At 44.4% G+C, this 20,343-nt stretch overlaps 1 protein-coding gene across 2 annotated transcripts; it reads left to right on the top strand.

Moving 5' to 3' along the window:
* Positions 1 to 344: 344 nt before the first annotated feature.
* On the top strand, positions 345 to 20,292 carry sycp2l (synaptonemal complex protein 2-like). 2 transcript variants are annotated; one of them, XM_084939902.1, is made up of 25 exons: positions 345 to 603; positions 1,039 to 1,158; positions 2,143 to 2,256; positions 2,338 to 2,442; positions 4,632 to 4,656; positions 4,933 to 5,012; positions 5,287 to 5,375; positions 5,477 to 5,511; positions 5,848 to 5,990; positions 7,824 to 7,876; positions 7,962 to 8,007; positions 8,114 to 8,206; positions 10,323 to 10,395; positions 10,519 to 10,646; positions 13,717 to 13,837; positions 13,953 to 14,002; positions 14,070 to 14,136; positions 15,983 to 16,116; positions 16,213 to 16,246; positions 16,517 to 16,609; positions 16,684 to 16,841; positions 16,916 to 17,010; positions 19,163 to 19,262; positions 19,928 to 20,006; positions 20,110 to 20,292. In XM_084939902.1, the coding sequence occupies exons 1-24, from the start codon at positions 601 to 603 to the stop codon at positions 19,982 to 19,984; spliced, it is 2,016 nt and encodes a 671-aa protein (XP_084796028.1). In that variant the 5' UTR covers positions 345 to 600; the 3' UTR covers positions 19,985 to 20,006; positions 20,110 to 20,292. The 2 variants fall into 2 exon arrangements, with proteins under 2 accessions (XP_084796028.1, XP_084796027.1); XM_084939901.1 differs by having other exon boundaries at positions 19,928 to 19,974.
* Positions 20,293 to 20,343: the final 51 nt, after the last annotated feature.

Genomic DNA, 20,343 nt, shown 5'->3' on the forward strand with positions numbered 1-20,343 from the left:
GTCACGAGCCTGCGGAGGGAAGAGGGAGCGGGAGGGGGTGTATACAGGTGAGAGAGGAAGAAAAACTAAAAATACAAACGAGACAAAAACAAGTGTGCAGCCTCGTGACGATCACCAATAATCAACCAATGCTCTGAACAACAGCCACATTAATAACAACAGCTGTTTATTATTCTTATTAATTCTTTTTCTTCTAAATAAATAAGCTGATTTTGAAAAAATCTGTCCGTGTGTGTTGTGTATACACGTCAGTGTTTCTCCCAAAACAAACAAATTCATTAGTCATCTATTAGAGGACACACCTGACGACCTGCTCACCTGCGCGTCCGCCTCCGTGTGTGTGTGTGTGTGAGAGAGAGAGAGAGAGAGAGACTTTTGGTGTTTCCCATTAAAACGGTTTTTTAAAAAGAAAAAAATTAAAGTTGATTTTTAAGATTTTCATTAATTTTATTTACAATTTTTTGTGAGAATCTCAAAGTACACGAAAAAGAAGCCGATATTCCTTCGCGTTTCGGAACTACTTTCTCCGTGATGAGTCAATGACCTCCAGCTGTGCGCGCTCCCGTCACATCAGAAGCTGAGGGAGGACGAGGAGACGCGATGGTAAACTCACAGTTTGATATGATCACTGATCAATAAGTCAAGTATCGATTGGAAGTATATTTATGAACTTTGGTTTGTTGTTTCCCTGCTCGATTTATGAAACTCCGAAAACTGCAGTGCGTCATAGATCAGGGTGATGACGTCACATACTAGGAATCAATAACGCTTCTATAGCGATACGAAATCGTTTTTAACTTTAAAAACGTGTTTAACAGCAGCTTCTGAGGGTGTTTCTGTTATTTTGTCCACCCTGTGCCACACAGTCCAGCCTGTACTGCCCCCTGCTGTCCGTCACCGGAAGTGATCCTTTTTCATTTAAACTGGGAGAAAACAAACGTCTGATTCTTAAATCAGAGTAAATGTCAGTGGAGTCTGGTGCAGGGAGCACACTTTATGTCTGATGGTTTTACACACCTGCGTCTCTCTGTCGCTCAGTTCGAGGTTCAGGTGGAGGACTGTATGCTCCATGGAGACACGTCCCACCTGGCTTCTCTGCTCTACTATGAAGGACTGACCAGCAGCACCCTCACCCGGCTGGACCAGCTGGTTACCAAGGTAAGGGGGTAGCTGTTTGTTCTCTATGCATGACTCTCAGACAGGAGTTCTCCATGTTCACCACAAATGTTCACTAAAGCTTTAAAAGTTTATGCATTTAACAAAAACCTTCACCACCAGGGGGCAGTGTCTGCCCACACTGTGTTGGTTTGTTGACCTGTGCCATTAGAAACCACCTAATGCAGTGCCTGTCCTGAGATCAGGGTGGTGCAACAGTTGGTGCTGTTACAGACGGAAGATTAAACGTCCTGTTTGGGCCAAGCTGACCACCACATTGCCATTCAGGTGCACCTGCCTCTCACCTGGTGACAGGCTAGATCAAAGTTAACATAAAGATGCTGTAGAGCTCAGGCATCATCTTATCCTCCTGTTACAGTTTTTAAAAAACGATGAAGTTTAAATGCTGAACGGAAAGGTAAATGATGTCTTTTACCTTTAACAAGTCACATGACCTCAGGATGTTTTCTGTGATTGGCTGAAAATCATTGGCCAGAATGAAGTCAGACTGAGCATGCTCCTCAGTCTGTCTGCTAAATGAAATGGGCTTTTGTGTTGATGCCTCTGAGAGTGCCTGGGTTTGGGACTAAAAATCTGTATCTGTATGATAAGTTCATATTTCATACCAGCTGATGTGGAAAGTCCACGGATTACATTTTAGTTTTATCCATGTTAAAGCAAGCGCTCTGAAAGGTTCCAAGCAGCCATAAAGACCCGACATGTTCATAATCAAAGTTTCATGTCAAACAAAGTATTCCATGTGGAGGTGTTTGAGTCACGCTGCTGTACGTGAAACGTCTGGCCTGCCTGACGTTAAAAGGCCTCAGCGTGCCTCAGTGGTATGTTTTACTTGGTTTGTAGTAGGTTTGTGTTCTTTATGCTCCTGTTTGTGTAACGTCCGTTTCCACTGCAGGATCAATAAAGCATCAGAGTGATGTGAGCATGACTGAGTCTTACCACACACCTGTTTGCTTGCTCGGTTGTTAGGAGCTGCGTGATTCTGGTTTCAGCAGAGCTGTGCTTGTCTTGAAGTCTTTGGGGATTCTGGCAGAGAACAAAGAAGACCTGCAGATGCTCATCGGTCATGGACTGACTGCTAAAGTAATCTGTCTAAATTCGTCAGAATAAATCGGGTCAGATGTCATGCGTCACATTACCTTCCTGTTGTTGTTTGCCTTTTAGGCATTGATGTGGTTTGAAGCGGTCTGTGAACGGCTGACTTCTGACCTTCAGAGAATCTCCACCCCCTTGCTGAATCTCACTGAGGAGTTCTTTGACTTCTTCCTGGTGAGAACATTTCTCTACCCAGAGGGCTATAACTGTGGAGCCACATCCATGTGTTAGCTAGCTGTGTCAATAAGGCCAATATTGTTTTACCTGTTGAATCGCCATGGTAACAGATGCTAAACATCTCACCTGGGACTTATTCTATAAAGTGAGTTTAACATACCCAGGGTTGTCTAAGGAGCTTGGAAAGAAAAGCGTCTGGACTTCTTTAAGTTGCTTGAAGATGTTTCACCCCAAAGTATCCGCCCAAAGTGGGATACTTCCACTGGGTTTAATTCTGGGACTCCCCACCATTTGACCTTAGAACTGAAGAAGGTTCTCGGATGAGAGGTGAAACGTCTTCAAGCAACTTAAAGAAGTCCAGACGCTTTTCTTTCCAAGCTCCTTAGACTATGATGACGTGGATGTCTGAGAACCTTCACAGACATACCCAGGGTTTTTTATCTGGATCCACTTACCCTGATGTTAGCAGTCACCATAAACTGTTAAGCTGGTTATCAACTCGCTGTGTTCACACCCTGCATGCTGACATTAAAGGTGGTGTTGGTAGCATTCTATCAATCTGAAAGGAACAGCTTATATGACTTGATGTAGCTCATTGTCTTGCACAGGAAATTATTTCTATCCACTGGTGATTAAAAATCTATAAACAACATGAATAAAATGCTACAGTGTTGTAAAAGGTAGCAGAATGTTGCAGAAAGGTCTTGATGCATGCTCAATCATCCAGGTAAGGAAATCCCAAAAGGCTGATTCTGGACGTAGTACAGTTCACGGAGAGTTGGGGAATGGGTGTGATTACAGCACTGTAAGATGGTGAAAGAAGAAACTGACCTCACAGCCCACTGTCCATGCAGCGCTGGTAGTTTCAGTTTCAGATTGTGTCTAAGGTTGGGGAAACCTGCAGTCAGCTGACACTGAAGAAGTCACCAGACGATGAAACGTTTGTCCCACTAAAAATGTCCAGATGAACAGAATCAACCTTCTGGGATTACAGAAATGGGTTCATCTGGTGATTTGGTGGTAAAATGCAGTACTGCTGATTATTTCACAGGTTATACGTTAGAGCTGTAAAACCTTCAAATGGATCCGTGTAAATTTAAAGCACTGTTCGATACCGCTGAATGAAGCCCAGCTCAGACGGACTGTCCATGTGTTCATGTGCCAAGTGTCTGGACAAGCAGAACGCACACAAAGAACACCTGTTCAACCAATCGCATTCATTCATCAGGCTGGAACAGGATGCTTTCATGTTTCCATGGGTCCAGTTTAAACTTTCATAGCTTTAATGTGTAACCGTTACTTTAGAAATAAAAAGCACCACTGAACATGCTCAGACACACCTTTTTCCACTCTGTGCCCCAAATGAATACATCACACTTCATTTACTGTTTCGTACCGTTCAGTATGTGAGATCAAATCTAACGTCCTGTTGAACACATACAGTGATGGACCTGGAAATGATTCCCTAATGTGTCTGGGTGATCAGGATCTAGCTGTACTTCATTCATCCATGTCACCTCCCGGTCCAAGTCAAATCATTTCTGCCATTGGTTTGGATCCAAAGTCCTGTACTGGGGTCACTGTAAAGATTCTGCTCTGGTCTTGGACTCTCTGGCAGCACCAGATGTGGTTGCCTTCAAGCTCTCTCTGCTACAGCTTTATTTTAGCATTAGAGGTAACAGACACAGTGATGACCACTATGACAGAAGATCTCCTTCACTTTGTTGTGATGAGAGATGTTCTCCTGGAGGTTGGCCAAAGCTTCATCCAGCTTGTGTTTCTGAACAGTCTGGGATTCATGGTGAGCCTGGAGCTAAAACTCACAATGAGAGGCCAACACTGTAGACAGTTTCTGCGAGCTTTAAGTTTCCTCTCAGTACATGCAGCTCCTGCTAACTTTAACAAAGAGAGTTCATAACGTAAACAGAACTGGTCCTACCGCAGAACCCTGAAGCAGAAAACCCCCAAACATTTGTTTTGTACAACTTGGTGCTCGCTACAGGCTCTGGCTGTAGATGTCTGATTAATGCAGTTAATTTGATCGATTTTATAACTGGGTCAATGCTAAACACTTTGCTGATGGAGTGAAACAGTCATTAAAATCTTTTCCACATTAGTGGAAGAGTTGTTGTCTGCTGGGAGATGAACCAGGTTCATTAAATACACTCTCTATTATCTCGTTTCAGCTGCTTGGCCAAGCTTCTCTTCCAGGTTGGTTTCTGTCTTTGCTTTGATCTTCATGTGTTAGGCTTCATTTAGACTTCTGCTGGAGATGATGATGTCCTAGCTTCGTTAACTGGCAGCTCCTTTCATCCCTAAACCACAACCTTCCAGGTAGTTCAGTGACATGTAGGTACATTTCTTGGAAGGTTACAGTGTAGGGATCAAATGAGTTTCTGGTGGCAGTGTAAGTTATGATGTAGATTTCCCACCGAAGCATGAGTCTCACCTGTCCGTCCTGTCATCTACTACCTGTCCGTTTCTCAGTGAGTCAGCTGTCAGTAGTTCTTCTGCAGTTGGTTCATCTGACTCTGGAAACAGAAGTTCACTTCCCATTGAGACTGGAGGTAATGCACTGACACAGTGTGCTTTTCATTGTCTGTGCTGGGCTGTGGTGTGTTTTTGTACACAGCTTTGCTATGACTCTAAAGAACAGCTGGGTCACATAGTATTTGGACAATACAGAGGCAATCTAAGGAGCGTGGAAAGAGAAACGGATGAACCAAAGGAGCAGTTAAGTTTCTCAAAGAAACTCAAAGAACTCCAGTGGCTTTTCTTTCCACGCTCCTTAGATTACCGTGATCTGGATGACTGGCCTCAGTGTAATTTCTCTTGTTTCAGGCCATCAGGACTTTCAACAGCATGCTGGAGTCTCTGAGCCGAGAACAGAGGCGACTGATCCAGAATGACCAGAATCAAAACCAAATGCTGTCTGTAGTGCACACTGAGATTTTTACATTGAAATGTTTCTAACCAGCACATGTATACCCATCTAAACTCAGTACTATCTGCTTGATTGCCTGTCTGACAGACCCCAGGTGGCTGCAGCAGTTCTGACAGTTGGAGGTGAGAGTTGCAGCAAATCGCACCGAATATTCAACATGAGCGATTCTTGTTTTCTTTATTGGGATTGTTTTCTCTTCACCTGTCATAATGCTTTACGGATATTTAGAATCGCTGTGGTTAAACGATGTCCTGAGGAAGTCTCATGAGTGTGAACAGAAGAGTTTAGAGCTGAGTCTTGACTCTGCACACACCCGTCCCCTCACAGTGCTGTTAGCAGTGAATATATACAAGCGTTATGTTTGTCGCCTCTATGTTAGACAGGAAGCCCGTAAACAGGAAAGGGCCTAGAATCAAAGCGTTATTACAGACAACCACGTTTGTAGTTCTCTGTTTCAGACTATGAGCTGCAGGTCAGCCTGTCAGAGGCTCTGTGTCGCATGACTCCACGCAGAGACCGATTGCAGAAAGCCAGTCAGTGGTTCTCCATCCCTGACATCAGCATGGCTTTCTGTGACATCAGAGACGCTGATTTTGAGTCGGTGAGTTCTCAGCTGTCTCACTCTGTATGTCATTTCCAAGCTTTCTGTTTAAATTCCACAGTGTGATGAACACAGCACACACAGTTTGGGTTGTTAAGCCTGTATTGAACCTTCTGAGTAATCAAAGTGAATCTTTACATTTTCTCCAAGTCTACCTCGAGTCAGCCACAAGATTGGACTGGATTCATACCCTAAAAACTAGTACATCCACAAAGCATTATTAGTATTTCATTAATGTGATCTTGAAGAAAAAAAATGGGTTTTTTTTTCTGACAATTAATTTGATTATTAAAAAACCAAACAAACAACAATCTTCTCTAATATAACTTGAAGCTTTTAGGCTAAACATGCAGCATTAATGTAACAGCTCTTTGGCCATATATCATTCTGGCATCACTGTTTTCCGTGTTTCACGTAAACATTAATTTGTGCAAGAGTCATTTGATAAAACACCTTGAGGCAACTGTTGTTATTTGGTCCTATACAAATAAAACTGAACTGACTAAAGTGAACCAAGGTCATTTTGGCCACAGTAGAAAATAATTTATTTTCTGTTTTTTGGTTTTTTTGTTTGTTTGTTTTTTTGCCTGTCCCGTTTGGATCTTAGGCGTCAGAATTGATGTCTGAAGGCCAAAAAAGATGCCAAGCGGTTTTAGTTTACCAATTGGATCATCATGGCCTTGCCATATTGGTCCAATTGGTAAACCTTTATTATAATTAAAAAAAACCCAAAGAAAACAAACAAAAAAGAGCAACATAATAAATACAGCACCATCACAATAAACTAGCTAACAGTAGATAACAGTAGATACTAAATATTACATGTTATTGTGCAGTATGCGAGATCAACAGTGCACAATGTGCTTTGAGGCAGCAGCCAAGAAAGGTGTAGTAGGGAGTGTGGGGAGCCATAGCCCCGTCCCCCAGGGCATAAAGCAGGTATGGAGGAGATCCTGGCCCCAGACATCCAGAGGTCCCAGAGTACAAGAACCCAAGGAGGACCACCAGGGGGGCAACCGTGCCACCCTCCTGGGAAGAGCTGAGGAGAGCCCCAAACGAGAAGTCACCCAGCAGCCACGGAGCAGAGGCCAGAGGGGGTTGCTGTGACGTGCCCGCGGGCTCTGCCGGCAGCCAGCTGTGCCAGAGAGGACCGAGCCCCATGCCCACAGACCTGAGGGCACCCCACCCCCCGGAAGAGGCCCACCTGGGCCACAGGCGCCAGGCCCCGCCAATCGGCCACCTGGAGTGAGTCGGTACATACATGAGCTCTCGGCCCCAGACACCAAGAACCACAAACACACCAACGTCTGAGAGCATCAGCCACTGGCAGCGAGTGTGGTGAGGTGAGATGGGCCTCCATACCTCGGAGAGCCTGAGATGTTCCCAGAGAGGTGGAGTCTAGAAAATAATTTCAATAAAAACCCAACCAGACAGCCAATTGCTCTAATCTAACCAGCGTGTCCTGGGTCTGCCCTGGACCTCCATTCCTGCAATACCTCACCCAGGAGATGTCACTTTTGATGTGGAGCAGCAGCAGTTCTACCCCTTCTAAATGACCAAAGTCCTCACCCCGTCTCAAGGAAGAGCCAGAGGAAGCTATTTTCTGTTTCTTTCAGTCCATGCCACGGCTTGTGACCACAGGTGAGAGTGGGATAAACCAACAGGGTCTCATCACGGCCACTCAGATTTGTCTGCAAACAGCCGTAGTGCAAGCTGGATGTCGTGGATCGATGACGCCAACAGAACCGCATATCTGGGAAACTGGCTTAACTGTCTTTATACAGGTTTTTAATTTTTTGATGAAGTAAGTCAGCCATCTGTCTCACTGTGCAGGACTGCAGACGATTCTTGAATTTTGTCAACTGTTACCATGGAAACCAGGGGAGGTGATAAACCATATTTAAAAATTTATTAACATAAAGTAAATCGGAGAACTCTGATTACAGTAGTTACCTGTGTTCTGTCTCTCAGGGTCTACACTATTCCCTGCCTCCGTGCCTTTCTCAGTTCCACTCAGGTACTTTTTTCACTCTTTGACTTGACCCTTTGAAAAATAAAAAATAAAAAAAGGACGTAATTTTTTTTGCCATTTGTATTCAGACTCTGTATGTTTTCTTGTGCAGCTCTTTCGTCCAAAAGATGAGAAACTAGATGAGTTCTGGATAGACTTTAACACGGGCTCAGGATGTGCCAGCTTCTTCATTGATGAGCCTCAGGTAGTACTCTATACTATGAAGTTTTACTGTAGAACTGACAGACTTTAGGTTGTTTTGGGGGGCTTGCTTGATAAGCTGTATTAAATTCTTCAGCAGCTTCACTGGTTGCCAATAGAAGCCAGGATAAACTCTAAAATCTTACTTCTCACGTGCAAGTGTATCCATAAATCTGCTCCTTATCTCTGTGATCTTCTTCATACCAACACTGTTTCCCGCCTCTCAGATCCTCGTCTGCCATTCATCTTGTTGTTCCTTCTGCTCCTCTTACCACTATGGGGAGCCTTCAGTTGCTCTGCTCCTCGGTTCTGGAACTCTCTTCCTCCAGCCATAAGAAATGTAGACTCTCTTCCTATATTTAAGTCACAGTTCAAAACACATCTGTTCAAACTGGCTTATTCACTTTTGTGCTGATTTTTATCTGTTGTCAGGTTCTGTTTTGCAATTTTAACTTATTTTATGGGCAGCACACTGGTTAGCACTGTTGCTGCACACCAAGAAGGTCCTGAGTTCAATTTCACCATCAGGCCGGGGTCTTTCTGTGTGGAGTTTGCATGTTCTCCCCAGGTACTCCGGCTTCCTTCCACCGTCCAAAGACATGCAGTTTGTGGGGATAGGTTAATTGATTAAACTAAATTGTCCACAGGTATGAATGTGGGTGTGAATTTGAGTGTGAATGGATGTCTGTCTGTGTGTGTTAGCCCTGCGACAGACTGGCGACCTGTCCAGGGTGGACCCCGCCTATTGCCCTATGACAGCTGGGATAGTCAAAGGAGCTTGCAAAGAAAAGCGCCTGGACTTCTTTAAGTTGCTTGAAGATGTTTCACCTCTCATCCGAGAAGCTTCTTCAGTTCTAAGGTCAAATGGTGGGGAGTCCCAGATTTAAACCTAGTGGGAGTGTCCCCCCGCAGAGGGACAAAAGGACCCCCTGATGATCCTCTAATCGCCTGAGCCAAGGTGTGAAACTGGGTGTGGGTCCCAATCAGCCAGGGTTTCGGGTGAGTTCATTGTGAAACCTGGCCCCACCTTATCATGCGAATTCCTGAGGTCAGATGGCCCAGGATGTGAGTGGGCGTTAAGGCGTCTGGGGAGGGAACTCAAAACTGGATTGTAGATGGCAGACAGTTGGTGTCGTAAACCACCGCCTCTGTTCAAAGATGGTCGCTCACAGTGGACATAGATGCCTTCTTTCACTCCTCTTTCAAACCATCTGTCCTCTCTGTCCAAAATGTGAACAAGGCACAACATAGAAGAGCAACCTCCACGGGACAAGACTCAGCAGTCCATCTGCATCTAAAGGACAAAGGTCACTCTTTTGAGGATGCCAATGTTCACATTTTGGACAGAGAGGACAGATGGTTTGAAAGAGGAGTGAAAGAAGCCATCTATGTCCACTGTGAGCAACCATCTTTGAACAGAGGCGGTGGTTTACGACACCAACTGTCTGCCATCTATAATACAGTTTTGAGTTCCCTCCCCAGACGCCTTAACGCCCACTCACATCCTGGGCCATCTGACCTCAGGAATTTGCATGATAAGGTGGGGCCAGGTTTCACAAAGAGCTCACCCGAAACCCTGACTGATTGGGACCCACACCCACTTTCACACCTTGGCTCAGGCGATTAGAGGATCATCAGGGGGTCCTTATGTCCCTCTGCAGGGGGACACTCCCACTAGGTTTAAATCTGGGACTCCCCACCATTTGACCTAAGAACTGAAGAAGCTTCTCGGATGAGAGGTGAAACGTCTTCAAGCAACTTAAAGAAGTCCAGACGCTTTTCTTTGCAAGCTCCTTTGACTGCGATGACCTGGATGACTGAGAACCTTCACAGACAGCTGGGATAGGCTCCAGCGCCCCCCACAACTCTGAAAAAGAGAAGTGGATGGATGGATAACTTGTTTTATAATTATTGCCCCTTTCATTTTTTGCTTTGTAAGGTGACCTTGGGTTTCTGAAAGGCACCCTCAAATAAAATGTTGTTGTTGTGTCAAATAATGCAATAAGGTTTTGTTTAAAAGCACCAAAGGAAACAACTGCCTTGAAGTTTTAGTTGGACACTGAGTTTGGCTGCATATTCACATTTTTCTCCTGCTGTGTTCTGGTTATGTTTTTGTTCAGGGTTTCCTGTGGGGATCCATTCATGTGCTGAAGGAGGAGGTGGATCATTACAGTCTGCAGGTCAAACAGAATGGTCAGAACTTTAACCCTAAAATCCAGCATGTTGAAGCATTCAGGTATGTTAGATCATGTATAAGTAGGACCAGAGCATGAATCGGACAATTCTGTCTGTTTTTCCCATGATGCCCTGGGGAAGAGACGGTCCTCAGTTTCTGGCTGAACAATCCCATCATGCACCACAATGTCAGAGGCCAGACAGTGGAGCTGACCTTCAACTCCAAACACCACAAAGAACTGGAAGAGGCAGCTGAGAGAGTGTTCATGGTAATGGTTTGTCTCACCACCTGTCCTGTCGGCCTGCCGCTCTGTCTCGCCACCTGTCTGAATAATAAGGTGGAGAGAGAGTCACGTTCCCTCAGTCCATTGCTTGTACATCTGGGTTTTGGATGACATAGTTGCGTCCCTGCACCTTGAAGAAGGCAAATGCTTCCTGTCATTTGCACATATACACCAGCCTTCACACGAGGGTGTCTGCCCGTCTTCAAATCATTTTTGCTGAAAAGCAAGTCGGGGGGAACTACAGGCCTGGATGGGCAAAGACAGCGATGACTGTTCTGTTATTGGACTTCTAATCAGTTTTTCCTGTAAAAAAACAAAAACAAAAAAAACCGTACCATGTTTGAACAAAAAGGTTTTCATGGCTGCTGGTCAAGGATCAATATTTGTAATTGTGTCATCAGATCTGCAGTCTGCGTGTCTTAGACAGGTGACACAGGTAGTTTAAATCTGTCAGTGCTTCTCTTCTGATAACCGGTCTCTCTTCAGACTTCAATTTGTACCTGAGCCATGGTTTTATTTTTTGTTTGATTTCTCGGTGTTATGAGAAGCTGCATCAATGGTTATAAAAGTCTAACAGCTGCTGGGAGGAAGGACCTGCCATAACGCTTCTTTGTGTACTGTGGATGCGGCAGTCTGTCACTGAAGGGGCTCTCCAGTTCTGCAACAGCTTCATGCACGGGTTGGGAGACATTGTCCAGGAGTTCTTCTGTCTCCTACTACCTGCACTGGGGGCATCCTTGGACAGAGCTGGCCTCGTATGGAGCTTATCCAACTGCTTCCTCTCAGCTGTAGATAAGCTGCTGTTCCAACAGACAACACCATAGATGATGGCCGAGGCCACAACAGAGGTCTTGGAGTGCAGGGTATGCTCCTGAAAAGATCTTGTTGTCCTCAGCAGGTGGAGTCTGCTCTGACCCATACTGTAAATAACGTCAGTGTTGGGACTCCAGTCCAGTTTATTGTTCAGGTGAACACCCAGGTACAGGTCCGTTCCCTGAATGTTCACTGGTGTCAGTGTGGTGGGTCTGTTGTCGTCCTCACATGTTCAGGAGAGGGAGCAGTTTAGATGGCTTGGGGGAGCTGGTGCTGTGGCTTGTCTCCGATTCAGGCTAGTTTGTCTTGTTCTTCTGTCTTCACTGTCGGTTGAGTGATGTGCTGGTGCTTTGAAAGGTTGAGCTGCAGTACTCGCTGTGGTGGGGAAGAAGGGTGCTGGCCTCCAGTTTGGTGCTGCGCTCGACACTGGTCCATTCTTTCTCGCCCTGTGGCAGGGTGTGAGAACTGGCGGTGCTTACTGAACCTCTCTCTTTCCAGGGAGTCCCCAACATCTTTGTGGGGGCGAGTACACTGCACCCGGGATCACTGCTGAGCACGGGGCCACCTGCCCATCCACGCTTCAGAAGGTGTGGGTGGGCAGGCCTGGATCTAGGGCTCGCTGGATCTACATCCCTTTGTTATTAAGGGTAGAGGATTGGTCTGGTTGCTGGGTCTCAGAAGGGTTTCTTGATTGCAGCCTCACAATGATTTTTAAATCATTGAAAGCGCGCGCGCGCACACACACACACACACACACAGAGCAAAGCTGTATATTTGTTTGTGTACCCCCTCTGTTTTGTCATTAGGTGCTGTGTATCATATGAGTGAGCTTTGCTAGAGAACTCTGTTTACTTCACCCTTTTCTTTTATTTCTATTTCTCTGCATTCCTTTTGTTTTACCAATCTAACCTGCATAACCAGCATCCAGCATAACATCCACTAGAGAAGATGAATAATAAAACAAAGCTAAAAAACAAAACAAAAACAAAAAAAACCCCAAAGAACTGGAGAAATTAAAGAAAATGATCCCCACACTGCTTCCAGGCTCCAGGTGGGTCAGAGCTTGGTGCAGGAGGTAGATGTTGGCATCATCTAGCCCAGTGCTAGGGTGGTAGGCCAACTGCAGCAGATCCAATTAAGACATCAGAGGGCGAAGATGTTTGAGTACCAACCTCTCAAGGGTCTTCATCAGCTGTTGAGGTCCATCGGATGTGTGGTCTTCAGTACTAGTACCACTCCACAGCTGTGGAACTTCCCCTGCTCATGCTGAACATGTATGCCAGGATGCCACACAATTGGTCTGCACAGCTCCTCAGGAGCCTGGAGCTGATGCCATCCGGACCTGCAGCCTTTCTCACCTTGACCTTGAGCCATTCCTCGCCTGAAGCATTGACAGGGACAGGATGGTGGTGGAGGAGGGGAGCTGTGAGATGGAGTCTTGTGTAGCAGAAGGGTGGGTGAGGGCTGAGAGGTGTGAAGTCATGGGAACAAAAGCTGACCGTTGTCGAAGACGCGGGGGTTTGCAACAGAGATGATTGGGCTGGGGGAGTGGTGAATGTCTGTTCAAACCTGTTTGGACATCAGGGTTGGGACAGGTAAAGATTCCTGGGTACTTCACCTTAACAATAAACTGGACACACAACGCTCACGCACTGTACAAGCTGTTTCAAAGTGGGCTCCATGTGCTGGGCAGGCATGTGCAGGATATTAGTGAAGAGTGTTTATTACACTGTGATGGCTTCAGCTATCTTTTATGCAGTTGTCTGCTGGGGAGGCGAGGGACAGATGGAGAGCAACAGATTAATAGACTGGTGAAGAAGGCAAGCTCTATCCTGGACAGTCCTCCAGACCCCATAGAGATGCTGGGTGGGGACCTTGTTCATTATGGACAACACCGGTCACCCCCTGCATGAGACTGGAGGCCCTGAACAGCTCCTTCAGCAGTGGGCTGTTAGTCACGGTGTAGGAGCAGGATCGTAGGCCCTTCATCCCCACAGCAGACTGCAGTACACAGCTGCGATAGCTGTCTGCAAAAATATTCAGACTTTATTTACTGTAAATAGCATCCATTTGTAAGTATTATAGTGTTTAGCTTTATTGCACACTGTTTTTTCTATTAAGTTTTTCTAGTAATCACGAATTTATTTTGTCTTCCGGTCTCTTGATGTAACAAGTAAATTTCCTGTGTGGGATTAATATTAGTCTGTGTCTATTTCATGTTGATGATGTCCCACTCTGACAGAAAGTGCAGAATACCCCACATGTCAAAGATCCAGGCGGTACAGCCCAGGCCTCGACTACAAACAAACACAGCAGACGAACGTATGGCCATAAGAAGGCGCCAAGTAAGAGCCAGCTTAAGAGTGAGTCACATCTTCATTGAACTTGTACATAATCGTTATCACCGCACCATCATCAGAGGGAGATGGCTTTCATTGTGTTATCGTTACAAATTAACTAACCTTTCTCCTTCCATAGTTTTACCTCTGTCGTCTCCGAGCAGTGAAGACGACTCCACTGTATCCAAGGTAACAACAATCGCCAACAAACAAACAGTTTGTTTCTGACGTCTAACCTTCAGGGTTCTGCCTTTAGCCTGCAGCCAGAAGTGCAGCGGAGGTCCTGTTTGATCAAATCAGACACACGACGTCTGGATGTCACAGTAAGTTAGGTTCTTCTTTAAGCCCCGGTTTATTTAGAAGTTTAGAGTTACTGTAAAGATCTAAACAAATGAACGTCTCAGTGGTTTATCACTGTGAATCACGGCTATTCAACTAAAAAGTTGGGAAAGACTTTCAAACCGAGGAACTGATCTTTTGTTGCAGTCAGTAAGCAGCAGATCATGATCCATTTCAAACCCACACAAGTGAAAAACAAGTAATGTTTATTCTTTTTTTCCCTGTGAATCTGGTGACCGCTCACAAATGCACACCAAAAGGGCCGTTTAAAAAGGGGAGCTGTAACTAAACTTTCTGCACATTTGAAATAAAAAAAATAAAAAAATTTTGAAAATTCCCTTTCAAAATAAATATTTTGCTGAAACAGACACATTTTAAAGGACAATGGTCACATCTGCGGTTTCTGCTTTTTTTTGCCTGCTGTGATCTCCTCTTTGACATCACAGAAATGCTCCAGTGCCCTGGCTTTGGACAGCCACCTGACATCATTGTGCAACAGCAGGTCATGGTGCTCAGCAGACTTTTCTGCGAGCAGCATGCGGAATAAGCAGTGCTGGAGGCTTGATGTTGAGCGAATAAAATAAAGTGCAGCCATGACGCTGTCCGTTGTGGTTTTGAGCTCCGCGCTTAGTTTTGTGTACAACACAGTCTGATGAACAACGCAGTGCAAGGTTCAACAGCCAACCACCGTGCTGCCAAAGCACTCACTTCTCCTGCCATGGATGGAGCCTCATCCGTCACAAGTATACAGACAAGTTTCATATCCAGACCACTTTCCTCAAAAAAAGCTGAAATCTTCTCAAACAATGTTTCGCCAGCTGTGTGTCCCTTTAATGGTAGTAAGCCGAGCAATTTGCCATCAAAAAAACGGACATATATGCACAACTGTGCATTATCAGTTCTCTCTGTGAACCCATCTCCTGCTATAGACATCAGTTTTCTTCAGGTCATCTAACAGCACTTCGAACTCGTCTGACGCCAGAACTTCAACTCTATGAATATTTGAACTGTCTGACAGGTTTTTAATAGCAGATGTCACACTCACTTTAATTTTTTCATCATTTATCACCACATCTACCACGGCCAGCATGCAGTATTTCACTGTTTCCAAATCTATGAAAGGCCTTTTCTTTTTCACCAAGATCCAGCAAACATGAAGGGAAGCTGCTGCAGCTGTCTCTTGGGCTGTGCAGGACCCTCATCATGGTAGTGCAACTCCGGTTGTAAGATGCAATTAAACTGTGCTTTTGCAGCCCTCTCCTTCGATCGCTCTGGAAAGTTTGTATAGGAAGTCTGGTGTTTATCATTGTGTTGCCTTCGTAAGTACCGCAACACACTCACGGCAAATTAAACACATAGGTTTGGCGTTTGGATTTGGCGGTAAAATGATTAAGTACTTGTCAGTCCAGTCAGGGTTAAACCGAAAGGTTTTCATTGTCAATTTTACGCTTTTGGACTGAGAAAGACATGCTGTTGTCGCATCATATATTACGATGATTATTTAATATGTTTACGTCACGGTGCATTGTGGGTTAAATATTGCTAGGCTACTAGGAGTGTTGCATTCAGTCTACACTACGCTGTAGGAATTTAAATTTTTAATTTTTTAAATTAATTAATTTTTTTTGCGTTTCTTCCACGACACTCACAGGTTGCTTCTGGGCTGCATGTGGCCCGTGGGCTGCCATTTGAATAGGCTTAACTGTGGATAATATTGTGCTTTGCTAAAGGCCAGTCCCATCTATAGGAAAAGAAATGAACCTCTCTGAACAGGAAGAACTGTAATGATTTCCTGTCCTCTACAGGTCTATTTTTTGTTTTCTATTTCAGGTTTTCATACTGTCAGCGACGTCACTGTTGAAACTCACCTGCCAGATGCAATAGAACCGGTGTCAGGTGATCCTAAAGGGGTGGAGCTACAGGTCTCCCAGGACTTTGAAGAAAGCAGCTTCCCTTTGGAGCAGGTTCATGTCCTTTGCTAGTTCTTTTCAGATCCATTGTTCCTTCTTGTTGTTTTTTTTTTTGTTTTGTTTTTATCGGTTTCCTGTTTCTTCCTGCAGGAAGTGTTCAGGAAAAGAAAAGCTCCAGACTCAGGTGTGCTCTTCTCAGCCTCCACATTTGTCACTTCCAAACTGACTTTCATGACATCTGAAACACCTTTTTAATCATGATTTGTTTTTGCAGACCTGTGAGAAATGTAACAGAAAAACACTGACAGCAAAAAGAATGACCAAACCCACATGACTCATTTTAGCTGATAATTTCTTTTTTTTACTCACAACCTGAAGACTCTTTTTATATAAAGGGTTTTATACATTTATCCATTTAGGTTACCTGTTACCTGTTACCTGTTCCTGTATTTAGGTTACCTGTCAGATCAAACTGAGGGTGAGTTGGTCCACAAGAGAAGGGCAGCGTTTCAACAAGAGGGAGAAGGATCTGAACCACTGTCGACAGGTAAATTCTTATACTTTTCACACAGTTTGCCTGAAGTTAAAATGATTGATAATCTCCAGCTCACCTGGTTATAGTCCGCTCACCTGAAGAGCCGGGGCTGTTAACAGAAGAGGCGGGACCACCTGTGGACAGTGAGACTCCTGAGCTGAGAGCAGTGACAGTGTCAGACCTGATGTATGGTATAACAGCTTCCATCAAAACCTTCAGAGCACAGCTGGAGGAACACTTCACTGTCAGTAACCACATCTTATTGATTATTGGTTTTATTATTGGCTGTGATTAGATAATCAGTAACTCAAATTTCAGGGCCACTGGCAGAAAGTTGAAACTGAAATTCTTCTTTCGCTAAAGGAGCAACAACAACATGTGTCTGCCCTGCTCATGGCTCTACATCAACACAGGTACAGCATACACCATCCCTTTCCCCAGAATCCACTTCTCCATACCCAGGATCTCTTTTGACTTCTTATTTTTACATCATCACTCACAAGAAGTTAGTTTTCTACTTGATTAGACAACTCAGGGGTTCATCTATCTAGCTATGAGCATGTTCAGAAACATGCACAGCTGTACTGCTAGCAGAGCAACTGATTTTACAACTAAAACTGTAATATTATAAAAATCTGAACAGGCTTAGGCAGGCTGTCACCGGGTGTTCACTCGCTCTATGGTAGAATATCACTTTCTGTTCCTGTTACAACACACAATGGTGTTTCTCTGTAGCCAATTTAATTGTTTAGGAAGTCCTAAGGATCCCTGGAGAGAAACTGAACTTCCTCAGTTGTCGGAGATGATACATGTGCTGCCTAGCTTTTTTGGTCTGGACCTGAATGTGGGCAGACCATGTCAGGTCTGAGGAGATGTGGACACCGATGTACTTGAAGGACTGCACCCTCTCCACTGGACCTCCATTGATGATAATAGGCTTGTAGTCTCTGTGCTGACTCCTTAAGTCCACCACCAGCTCCTTGGTCCTACAGATGTTCAGCTGGAGGTTAAGTACTGGGGGTGATCAACCAATTATCCAATCCCAGGACAGGAACCAACTCCACCAAACAACTCAGCAGGCACACCCAGGTGTCCATCCCTGAGAGACAGAGAGAAAAGGAAAAACCCACAGCCATCGTCTGGTGGGAGGAGTCACACATAAAGAACAAACACTCATAACACTGAATAATGACAGAAGGTATTACAGATACTGCACTGCAGTGGTTTGTATCATATCTATCTAACAGACTCCAGTTTGTGCATGTAAATGGAGAGTCCTCTTCACACACTGAGGTTAATTATGGAGTTCCACAGGGTTCAGTGCTAGGACCAATTCTGTTTACATTATACATGCTTCCCTTAGGCAGCATCATTAGAAGACATAGCATACATTTACACTGCTATGCAGATGACACCCAGCTCTATCTGTCCATGAAGCCAGATAACACACACCAATGAGTTAAACTGCAGGAATGTCTTAAAGACATAAAGACCTGGATGGCCGCTAACTTTCTGCTTCTTAATTCAGATCAAACTGAGGTTATTGTACTCGGCCCTGAAAATCTTAGAAATATGGTATCTAACCAGATTCTTACTCTGGATGGCATTACCTTGGCCTCCAGTAACGCTGTGAGGAACCTTGGAGTCATTTTTGACCAGGACATGTCCTTCAATGCACATATTAAACAAATATGTAAGACTGCGTTCTTCCATTTGTGCAACATCTCTAAAGTTAGAAATATCCTGTCTCAGAGTGACGCTGAAAAACTAGTTCATGCATTTATTACTTCCAGGCTGGACGACTGTAATTCATTATTATCAGGAAGTCCTGAAAACTCCCTGAAAAGCCTTCAGTTAATCCAAAATGCTTCAGCAAGAGTCCTGACAGGGACTAGAAAGAGAGAGCAGATTTCTCCTGTTTTGGCTTCCCTTCATTGGATTCCTGTTAAATCCAGAATTCAAAATCCTGCTCCTCACATACAAGGTCTTAAATAATCAGGCCCCATCTTATCTTAATGGCCTTGTAGTACCATATCACCCTATTAGAGCACTTCACTCTCACACTGCAGGCCTACTTGTTGTTCCTAGAGTATTTAAAAGTAGAATGGGAGGCAGAGCCTTCAGTTTTCAGGCCCCTCTGGGGGATTTCCATAATGCATTGAGTTTTTCCTTTCGAGTCACCTTTCACTCACTCAACGTGGGTTAATAGAACTCTCTGGTGAATCATCCTTGTTATTAATCTCTGTCTCTCTTCCACATGTCTTTATCCTGTTTTCTTTCTCTCACCCCAACCAATCACAGCAAATGGCCACGCCCCTCCCTGAGCCTGGTTCTGCCGGGTGTTTCTTCCTGTTAAAAGGGAGTTTTTCCTTCCCACTGTCGCCAAAGTGCTCATATGATTGTTGGGTTTTGCCCTGTATGGATTATTGTAGGGTCTACCTTACAATATAAAGCACCTTGAGGCGACTGTTCTCATTTGGCGCTGTATAAATAAAGTTGAATTGAAAAACAGAATAATACTAACAACAGCAGACTAAACAGCGCTGTGTGTTTGTGTGTTTGCAGGTTATTGCTGCTACAGAGGCTGGAAAAGGGTGTGTCTGATCAGGTGAAGCAATTTGAAGAAAACTCAACAAACCTGAACTCCTTAACCACTCAGATCCAGGTACTGACACATACTGCAGTAATACTACAGTCTGTGTACATGCTCAAACACTTGAGTGCTAAATCACGGCCTCTGATTTGCAAAGTTGTAGTTTGAAAATTTCTTTTAAAATGTTTAGCATTTATGCATAACCTTCCATTTCTCCTCAGCTTAACCCCCAAAGTTAAGATATTTCCTCTGCACATCTCCAAACCATCTCTGCCTCGCCTCTTTAACTTTATCTCTAAACACATTTCTCTGCCACTCCTGAAAGTTGCTCTCTTGACACTCTGTCATCTGCTTTCTCTGATCCACAAAGATGACCTTGGTCTAAACTTCTCCATCAACACTCTCAAAGCAAACATCACATCTGTAGTGCTCTCTTCATTGAGATTGTCAAAGCAGGCCTAAAGCTACGTCCACAGTGGAAGCGTTTCATGGTGATGTGGTGACAACTCACTGCAACTTAAAGTGACCGTGGCCCAAATGAGGACTGGTGGTGGGGAACAGGGCGTACAGTAGTAGTACTTCTACTACTAATGACAGTGAGATGTATTTGAGGAATATATGAGTCTGTAGTATATGCACTGAACAACCAAGAAAAACATAAGCTGATGAAAAGTTGTGGCTTCTTCAAAACCAAAGGTTGAATTTTTAAGACCTGATCCAAAAATTGTTTTTTCCAGTCTGAGATGCAGCGACTCAGCTCCTTCTGCGCTGAACAACAGCAGAGGTCAGTCTGATTCCACCTGTTCACACGGAAAGGTCGAGTTTGAATTTTGTTTTAAATCTTACACTTAACTGATCCAGACTAGTTTTAACTTGTCAGACTCTTTAAATCTTCAGGATTCGTTTTTTGTCACCTCAGGTTGAAGTCTTCGGAGGGTGGCGAGGCGGGGGTGGAGCATCCATCCAGCCAGTAAAGAAGCAGATGTCTTTGAGAGACACATTTCAATTTCTTTTGTTAGAACACAAAGTTTAGTGTTTAAGTTTCTCCTCAGAATACGGGCAAAATATATTTGAAGACAACAAATAAAAACAAAGAGCAGAAGTCAGTGAGTTCATTTTTATTTGTAGTAGTAATGATGATGATGATTTTATT

The sequence above is a fragment of the Perissodus microlepis genome, chromosome 9 (assembly GCF_051167445.1).
Source record: "Perissodus microlepis isolate ML-2025 ecotype Zambia chromosome 9, ASM5116744v1, whole genome shotgun sequence".
NCBI classification, from domain to species: domain Eukaryota; kingdom Metazoa; phylum Chordata; class Actinopteri; order Cichliformes; family Cichlidae; genus Perissodus; species Perissodus microlepis.

What these genes read in the sequence shown, in the direction of transcription:
- sycp2l (XM_084939901.1), top strand. An exon ending in AAGAAAAGCTCCAGACTCAG is followed by an intron (nt 16,247 to 16,516) that starts GTGTGCTCTTCT and finishes TCCTGTATTTAG; the next exon opens with GTTACCTGTCAGATCAAACT. An exon ending in CCTTAACCACTCAGATCCAG is followed by an intron (nt 19,263 to 19,927) that starts GTACTGACACAT and finishes TGTTTTTTCCAG; the next exon opens with TCTGAGATGCAGCGACTCAG.